The 10,051-nt window shown below is 33.0% G+C and overlaps 1 protein-coding gene and 1 long non-coding RNA gene across 2 annotated transcripts; both read right to left on the reverse strand.

The window, feature by feature from the left end:
- LOC123207951 (small ubiquitin-related modifier 2-like) lies at positions 1 to 1,763 on the reverse strand. The gene is made up of 4 exons (XM_044625435.1): positions 1,629 to 1,763; positions 621 to 685; positions 352 to 501; positions 1 to 272 (listed from the first exon to the last, which is right to left on the reverse strand). The coding sequence occupies exons 2-4, from the start codon at positions 654 to 656 to the stop codon at positions 216 to 218; spliced, it is 243 nt and encodes an 80-aa protein (XP_044481370.1). The 5' UTR covers positions 657 to 685; positions 1,629 to 1,763; the 3' UTR covers positions 1 to 215.
- Positions 1,764 to 8,901: 7,138 nt separating this feature from the next.
- LOC123207949 lies at positions 8,902 to 9,660 on the reverse strand. Its single transcript, XR_006500578.1, has 3 exons — positions 9,617 to 9,660; positions 9,297 to 9,360; positions 8,902 to 9,215 (listed from the first exon to the last, which is right to left on the reverse strand). It is a non-coding gene; the product is annotated as an uncharacterized LOC123207949 (long non-coding RNA).
- Positions 9,661 to 10,051: the final 391 nt, after the last annotated feature.

Consider the following 10,051-nt stretch of genomic DNA (forward strand, 5'->3'; position numbering starts at 1 on the left):
GAATATACAACAAACAACTTGAATTTGTTGAAATTTGATTGATGAATGAAAATAAAAAATGATCTCTAAAAAGATAATGTCATATCCATTGGGTCATTAAAAAGAAAGTAACCATAAAATATTCATATAAAATGATCCCTCATTCTTAAGCCACGGCCACCACTGAAAACAGATTGATCTGAAATTAAACTAAATACTAAATCTCTAAAGATTAATTAGCCGCCACTTGCATGTACCATTGCGTCTATCTCATCACCATCCTTCAATCCAGCCTACCAATAAGCAAGTCAAAATATTCTATTAAAATCATAAATTTATTCAACATTCTGATTAATTAAGAAGATTACTTACTTGAATAGGAGTAAGATTATGATCAAATCGTTCTCCATTGATTAAGAATTGAACAGCCCCGTACGGCAGAATTTGTTTCTTACAATAAGCAAGTAAAAGCTTCTTTAGCTTCTGGTCACCTTTGACCTTGAAAAACAGCTTATTTCCTTCCTGCAAAAAATAAAACCAACAAGGGTGTGTGTATATATATATATATGTATGTATGTATAAAACCCAGAAAAAATTTAAAAAAAAAATTATGTCAAATTTCTTTTTACACTATTAATTACCTGATTTTTTACGGTGAGCATTACATAGTGATCCATGGGTATTTCTTCTTACTTAGTTGAATGACCTACAATGAAAATGAAAACTTGTTTTGTTAACAAACAATGCATCATAAAGAAAGAGCTATAAACAAACAGCACCAATTAAACCTAAAGCAACAATCCCAAATCAAAAGCCTTTAATTTTTTTTTATTTTCCAGTAAGAGTTTTTTTATTGTTGACTGGCACTGAAGAAAGTTGAGGAACTTTCCCCTAATAGATGATTGTCATTTTCAGTTTAGACTAATATATTTATTACACCTCTGAAACCTGATAAATAATTGTAAGAAAACTTGAATAATCACCAATAATATTCTAAACTTGAATATTAAATCCCACAATTGCATTGGAAAATATATATAGATATATTATTCCAAAATAATGTTTGAAAAAGAAGAGGACATTTCTTGCTTTGTTTTCTCATAAATGAGTGTAAGCTGTGAATATTTATTCATGAAATTGGCATGTTAAACAAGAAAAAGAGCATAATTTTATGTCTTTCCAATTAATATGAAAAAACTTCCACAGGAGAAACACATCTTTTATCAAACCAACATATGTATTTTTGTTCCAAGGCATAAATCTTGGTCAGAGAAACACAAGATACCATTTTTCTAATTAATTAAATTCCATTAGCAGATCACCATTAAGCATCGATCAAAGTGTATTTACTTAGAAAAATCTACTCAAACAAAATAAGAAGTGCAAGAGACAAAAAACTCATCAGAAAATGAAAAATCACACAACAAAATGTTCCCAGATAGTCACAACGAACCAACAAAACACACAAAATAGCCTCCAAAAATGTAATAAGGAAAAAATATTTTTGTAGTGTTTTTTAAAGTGAAATTAACAGAGAGTTTTTTAAAGTGTACATAAAATTCGTCACATTCTAACAAGGAAAAAAATGGTAAGAAGGTTAAATATTTAGCTAAAATTAAGATTACAGAAGAGAGGAAAATGAGACTTACCGGCAAACTCGAACGTGGAAGGGGGGAGAACTCTTGACGCTACTGAAGCAACGGTGGTAATTTGTGAAGAGAGTGGTGAGAAAGTTGTAAACTTGGATTTAACAAAGAAGAGAGAGAAATGGGGTGGGTGGATAAATATTACAAAATGCTTACACTTTGGTCAAACTTTGGAGATATTATACATGGCCGTATTTTGACTAAAAAAGTAGGCTAAAAGACTTTTTCCCACCCAAGGTATAGTAAAATCCAAAAGCACACCTTTTAATTTTTAAAAATTTAAATACTTGTTTACGAGATAATTTTTGTTAAAAATTTTAATTATAATTAGGGGTAAAATTATTATTTAATAAAAAATTTAAAAACTAAACTTTTATCAATTCCCCCCTTAGTTTGAAAATCTCGCAATCTTCTCACCTCAAATTGTCTTTCAAAGTGGCAAATTTTCCCCTAAAATTTTCTCCTTTTTTCTCCGAAAACAATCCATCATTTTCAACCGTTGCCCATCCTCCCTCTCCCCTTGTCTCTCCTCTTAGCCTCTCTTCGACCACGGATAGACAAAAATCATCTGAAAATTTAGACAATTTCTGTCCAAACATCCAAACAAAAGTCGTTTGAAAATCTTTCAAACGACTTTTGTCTGGAAGAGGAGACAACGACTTGACAAATTGTCTGGATGACAATAGAGATCACTTCATCTAGACGACAACACGTCTAGAAGATTTATCTGGACATCGTCTTTTAGACGATTTTCATCTAGATTCTCATATGATTTATGTCAATCGGTGGTCGGAGAGAGGCCGAGAGGGAGAGATAAGGTGGGAGGGAGGATGATTGATGGTCGGAGATAACGGATCTTGTTGGAGAGAAGAGGAAAAATCCTAGAAGGAAATTGTTATTTTTCAAACTTTAGGTGGGGGCAAATTACGAGTTTTTAAACTCATAGGATAAAAATACGATAAAATTTTTAATAAATATCGGTTTTACCCTAACTCTAACTAAGATTTTTAATATAAATTCTTTCATATATGAATATTTGGATTTTTGAAAATTTGAAGATATGACTTTGAGATTTCACCATACTTGTGTGGGAACATGTCTTTTGGCCAAAAAAGTAATACAGGCGCAAAGTGCATGGGAGATAAGGTTCAGAGATGGAAATTAATGTAATGTATTTCAAGGGCATTCAATTTATGAAGCAACCACCAAACCAAATAAACATCATTCATTTTCTCTCTTTTTATACTTTATTACACCTTAATTACTCTTTCTAAATTATATATTTAGATTCAATTTACAACAAAGTCAAGTGAGAGCAATGATTTCATATTTCAACTAGGTCAGATCAAGAGCTTGATCAGATCTGAACATAAACACTACTAATAATAAATAAACACTATTAATAAATATATAATTTATGTTGTATTTCCTTATGGTATGGATGATGAGATTCTTATTTTTCTTATGATATATAAAAAATAGGTTAAATAAAATTAAAAAAAAATAATGTATAACAAAATAAAATTGTTCAAATTGATGATGAAATCAAAACTTCAAATGAAAATTTGGTAAATGTTTTAACAAAAGATTAATAAAAATTGAAGGCCCTAATGGGTAAAGTTTTTTACAGCACTCTGTGTCTCGCAGACTGAATCCATCACTATTTTGGGAATAAGTTTCTGTTTACTTGAAATGGTGAGTGATCAGCTACTGTTTGCAACTCAATATTCGGTTCAAATCCCTTATCTGTTTAGGGGAAAATTTTGCTCTTCAAGAAGCAGCTCCTGTGCCAAGAAAATCTATAAATGGTAGCTGTGGTAATCTGCAAGTGATAATGATGAGGATGAGGAAGCAGTGACAGTGGTTTGGTTTATTTAAGGTATATAAGACTTGAAATTATTGAAGTTTGAGCTGTCTTTTTCCATATCACAGTGCTTGTAACCTGCTAAAATAATAAAATATGAAGTGCATGACAACTCAACATTTATAAGTGTATAGATTGGATCTTAACACTAGGGGTGTTCAAAATTATTCGATAACTGAATCGAACCACTTTTTAAATCGAAACCCTAATCGAAAAATAGGTTATTCGAAAAATCGGTTCGGATATCGGTTCAAAAATATATAAAACCGAATTTTCGGTTCGGTTACCGGTTTGCCAAATTTTCAAAACCGGTTAACTGAACCGAATCGGTTTTTAAAAAATCGAATAAAAATTTAATAAAATATTAATAGAATATTGAATAAATTTTCAAAAAATTAGAAAAAAAATAATAAATATGATAATTTTTAAAATTCGGTTCAAAAAATTGGTTAACCGAAAATTCGGTTCGGTTAATTGATATTTTCGGTTCGGTTCAAAATCGGTTCGGTTTCGGTTCATGATTTTTTTTTAAACCGAAAATTCGGTTCGATTTAAAAAGTAGGCAAAGCGGTTCGGTTAATCGGTTTTGAACACCCCTACTTAACACAAGTCAATTGGTTTTGTGTAATATAGGTTTCAATCTTCATATTTGTAAACCCAATAGGTATTTTCGATATGGTATCAGAGCTTGAGTCAAACAGCGGGTCTAATAGTCTAAATATCTCTAGATACAAGTGACGATACACTTAACCAAAACCCAGCTAAACCGAAAGATAGGTATAATAGCCTAAGTGTTTGCACTTAAACGAGAGTGTTGAAGACTCAAATATAAAAAAAAAAGTCTCACATCTAATAAATTTGAGTAAGATAAGTGATATATAAGTGTGTAGATTAGATTTTAACATAAGTTAATTGGTTTTATATAATACGAATTTTAATCTTTACACTTATAAGTATAATATATATTTTCAACAACAATGGACAAAAAAGAACTTGAGACCACAGTCAGATTGAACTTGCAGTAGAATGACCAGACATAACACACAAAACTGCCAATGGGAAGAAGCACAAAAACCCAAATAAAACTAACAGAGGTATGGCTCTGATACCATGTGTGGGGGTTATCTAAGTTACAAATTAAGAGCATAGAAAGACAGGAGAAGACAAGCCAGAAAGCATATCAACATAAGGTTTCTGATTTCCACAACAAGCACAATTATATACGCGTTTGATTTTGATCATGAAGGGGCAGAAAGTTGAAGTTGCAGCTACTTGTAGACCCAACAAAAAATCTCTACCATTCATCACATCAGCTGTTTGATGATGATGATCACTAAAACTATCAGCTCCAATATTTCTATCGACAGGAGGTGCAAATGAGTTGAGTTTTTTTTGTTTTTTTGGCCCATTACTCTGGCTTATTAACTGGTGAGTCAACCAACCAAAACATATGGATGGACCTGTTAAGGCTCGTGAAGGCGTGACAAAAAGGGCCTTGAGCCGTATTGTGAGCCCTTCAATCCTAGCAGACCAACATGACCTTCTAAGCTCAACAATTGGCCCAACCACTAGGCACGGTGGACCACACTGAAGCTGCCTAGCACGGGCTACTGCCATCTATACTGTATTGTGATGTATCTTAAATAATTAGTAAGTGCACTAATAACCAATTATTATATCAACGTCCATTACAAATATATGTTAATGTGTATGTGTAGAGGTGTCAAACGATCCAACCCCTATAATTTTGACACGACTTGTTTCGACCTAGGGCCTTGAGATAAGACTCACAAGCTGGCTTGAGACGACCTACTAAAAATATTAAAAAGTCATTTAAAAAAAAATTAATTAAGTAGTAAAAAAATTATAAAATTATAATTTAGTGCATTGACTCGTAAAAGCATGTGAACTGACCACTAAAGGCCCTAATTGCCTTAGACAATGCCCAAACCCTGTGTTTTGTTGAGCTGACTCAACACGAAAGCCTGCCAAGTGGTGAGCCTCGGCCCAACCTGACATATGGGCTCGCCAAGTGGTGAGCCTCAGCTTGGCCTGACATGGGACCTGATAGGTCATGCCAAGATCGAGCTAACCTATTAACATGTTTATACAAATGTGTGTATGCAAGTAAAAAAGCTTCATGAAAGTAAACTCTTCAAATTAGGGGAAGGTTTGGTTTTTAAAATAGCTAACATATGAAAAACGATATATTTTAAACTATATGTACCAAAATTTTGAATGTCCAATTAGATAACTAGATAATGTCATGTGATTGGGTTATTATAAAGGCCGAAAGACTTGTTCCACCCAATATTTGATGTAATTCCGAACTAATATCTATCAACTTTAAAAAACTTAGAATCTCACATAAAAAAACAATTTTCTGTTAAAACTCTTAGTTAGATATAACGATAAAAATCATTATTTCAATAATAATATTAAAAAAAAAATATAATTTATTATGCTTTCTCTCATAGATTTTGAAAAGTCACAAATTAAAATATTTTTAATTTTGAAAAGTGACTATTTCTCACCACCCCCTCCCCCCCAAAATCTAGGTTTTTTTCTCCCCTCTCTAGTTATCACTCCTCCAGTGATGTCCTCTTCCACCGTTTGGCCAGTCGACAGTTTTTCACCGTTGGGATTGTTTGACCGGCCGATTTATAGTTTAAATTGCATGAGAGACGACTCTTTGTGCGATGAAGAGACGTCTCTTTGTCTGAGGAAGAGACGTCGTCTCTTCGTCCAAAGAGGAAGAGACCATCTCTTCCTTTTCCTCAATGAACAAATGTCTCCTTGTACGATTTCGACTGTTACTTGACCAATTGAATGATTTTGATGATGAGAGACAACCATCTGAATGGAGGTAAATAGACATTGTCAGAGGAGTGATGGGCGAAGAAGGGAGAAAAAAATTTAGGTTTGGGGGAATAATAGTCACTTTTCAAAACTGAAAATATTTTAGCAAGGTTGAATTTGTGATTTTTCAAAATATGGGGCAAAAAGCATAATTAATTATATATTTTTTAATATTATTGTTGAAATAACAATTTTACTCTTATATTTAACTGAGAGTTTAACAAAAAATTGCTCCTAAGTGAGACTTGAGATTTTTGAAAGTTGACGGGTATCAATTTGGAATTACATCAAACCGTGGGTGGACACAAGTCTTTTGGCCTATTATAAATTAAAAATAAAATAACATCTAATTATGTAATAATATATTTTTGAATATTCAATTAAAAATTTAACACTGAGTACCCATAACATCGTTTATTTGTTTCATGGTTCATTAATAACCCGTGTAGTAAGTATATAATTGTAATGTTAATTTAAAATTCTGCTCAAAACTGGATAACTAAAATTTCAGTTTGATAATCAGACAATTTTGGTTCAGTTCACAATTTGTCAATCATAAAACCAATTTCGTTGGCAATATTTTCCAAACTTCAATTTGATTCAAAGAATGTCTGACTATTTTGTTTAATTGGTTTTGAACACCTTTATTGTGTGCACTTAGAATATCTCACTAAAATCAATTTGATTCCTATTTAAATTTAATTTGCTAACAGGAAACCTATATTACTCTCATGAAAATAAACTCAGCTACTCAAACCCATAAATCAATGCTTAAAGTTTAGAGAACAAACACTAATGTTTAATTTAGACTTTAATGAAAGCAAGAAGAGAAGATGAAAGTATTCAGTCAACTACAGATCAAGTTGTACTGAAAGCTAAGGATTATATCAACGGCAGATTCAATGGAAAAAAGTGATACATTTGCCAAGTTTTGAATGCTATTGAGAGTCTTCAGGGACAAGCAAGTTGAAGTTACACATCTTGCGGGAAGAATTATTGAGTTGTTTGATGGAGGATGATGATGATTATGATGAATATGATGAAGGCAATGATGGTGAGAGGACTCTGGAAGAACATCCTGTTGGGATTCGGAAAGCCATTGAATTCCTGAACAAGGTGAAGACGCTCTTTCAGAACGGAGAACCTGTTTACAAAGCTTTTGTACAGATTATGCATCGAATTCAAGATGGGTTCCACCACAAGAGAGCTATATCAATGAGGTCGCAGCTCTTTTCCAAGGCCATCCCGATTTACTCAATGAGTTCAACTGGATGGCAATGTAATCCACAGGTTCCCCTTTTGAAATTACAAAAGTCACAAAATCAGAGTTACTGAAGGGAACTAAGCAGCAGAGAGTATTGGAGGAAATTAAACGGCAGAAGAATATAGCAAAACTTGTCGAAGAGCTAGACCTTTCTAAATGCCACAAGTTTCTCCCAGCTGCTGGGTTTAGCATGAGAATTTCCAGATGTCTTCAGTAAGCAACAGATTCGGAGATTGGTGAGAAAGTTTTGAATGATAGGGTGGTCTGTGTGAATACAAGCAGTGGAATTCCTATTCTAAACAAATGCATACAACAAAGGAGGAAATCCTCTTGAGAAATGAAGACACAGATTTGAGATGGATATGCTGTTGGGGTATGTAACTTCAGCTTCTGAGAGGGTACAAGACTCATTGATCAAAATCGATAAAAATAAAACCCAGACTATAGAAATAAAGACTGAAGATTACTTTACTTGTTTTGATTTGATATGCATGGACTGCTTGTATGGTGAACGTGGCCTTAATGTGGTCGAACTATTGCATAACAATCCAGTTCTGCATGGCAAGTCCTATCACAATGCCTCATTCAGAAAAGAGGAGTTTATAATGTGCTTATCAGATCTTGATGAGGTTTGGAATCAGGTGTACACCAAAAACCAATCCATATAGCTGGACAAGAAATGAGTTACATACTTTACCAAAAAACTAAATGAGTTACATAACCTGAGCACAGAACCTATAGCAACTGATTTCCAAGACACTGAAGAGAAAAAACTGAAAGAGGATGAAGAGATCATGAAAAATAACTGGAAATGATCACAGGAGCTACTGTGGGATATTTATTCTAATTTCAAAGACTAGTATTTTGCAACCAAAACGCAAAAATATTTATTAGAAGAGTAATGTTATGTAAACTAATAATTAGTATTAATTTGGGTACCAACGATAAAATGTCAACATGTGATTCCCAAGTAGATGATCTCAAGAGGTGAACATCTCTTAACCACAACAGAAGGTCAAAAGGTATTAAATAAGCAATCTGGGGCAGGCCTGGAAAAATACATCAGCTGACATCCAAGATCATGCTAGTATTATGAAATCTAATAACAAACCTAAATATAAATGGAAATTTTTTTTTCTCAACCTTTACTAGTTCCTTTATCATTTAGCGTAGTAAAAATAATTTATTATTATTATAAAAATAAAATAACATAACTGAGACAACAAATCGAGCATGAGGTCATTGAAGCATCACATATATCAACAAAGAATCTTTCCAAAATTTTGACATGACACATAATTCTGAATCTAATTTCTTGAGGAAACTAGCACTAGACCATATATAATGAATGAGCACAAGACTTAAACAATTTGCATGATGAGACTTGCTACAAAAGAATGGTATTTGGGTTCAAATTCCATGTGACATATAAATGACAACAAACTCTGGTACTTAACATCTGTCCTGGAGCACCCAATAAATGGGTAAAGAAAAAAATAAACTTGCCTTGTAATTAAACAACTACATATCCGTGTATGCTACTTCCAACCTTGGCCTAATAATGTCTCAAGCTGGTAAGTGAAGCTTCTCGTTGTTCTTCCAGCTGAGAATTGTATAAATAAGATCAACATATATAAACATCAGAATATCTATGGATAGAAGTTGAAAGGGATAAATCACTGACCTCTGGAAGTAATAGTAGAAGAAATCAGCATAGAGCAATGTCTGAACAAGACCTGAAATCCAAGCTGCATAACAAAAACAATGACATAAATGAGGTCTTCATCATGGGTAGTACCATTCCACAGGTATGAAATAAAACACCTCTGGCAATAAAATAAATAATAATGAAAAAAACATGGGTGGAGGGACACCATATAGGGAGTTGAAAACCAAATATATAAAAATTATTAAATAAAAACATGAAAAGTGCACATTATGTGATAGAGCAAGCAAGGAAATGGGTGTGCACACACACAGTTGAGAGAGAGAGAGAGGTCATACTTATCCAATGGACATAGTGTGGCTCAGTAAAATAGCGATAAATCAGTTTAATATATACAACGACGATATGACTGCATACAAGAAGCAACAATGATACGCATACAAGTTTCTTTTCAAGAAAAGCAATTGCTTACAGAGTAACTAAGGAAAAAAATCACAATTTAGTATACTGCCATAAAATGTGGAATAGAAACCAAAGGCTATCCAATACCTCGTTGCACATGCCATCAAAAGTTCTGGCATCTTTCCAGGACCTAATGTGAAGAAAGTAACAAACTGGGACTACAAAATTTTTCCTATTAGTCACATCGCAGAATAACACAGGATAAAAGACAGTCTTGGTACTTGAGAATGATCCAAAAGTAGTCAAGAGTGCCCAAATATATTAGTCTTCTATTGGTGAGCAATGAAATATCAGAACATTGCACATAGATG

Source organism: Mangifera indica, unplaced genomic scaffold (genome assembly GCF_011075055.1).
Source record: "Mangifera indica cultivar Alphonso unplaced genomic scaffold, CATAS_Mindica_2.1 Un_0121, whole genome shotgun sequence".
NCBI classification, from domain to species: Eukaryota; Viridiplantae; Streptophyta; class Magnoliopsida; order Sapindales; family Anacardiaceae; genus Mangifera; species Mangifera indica.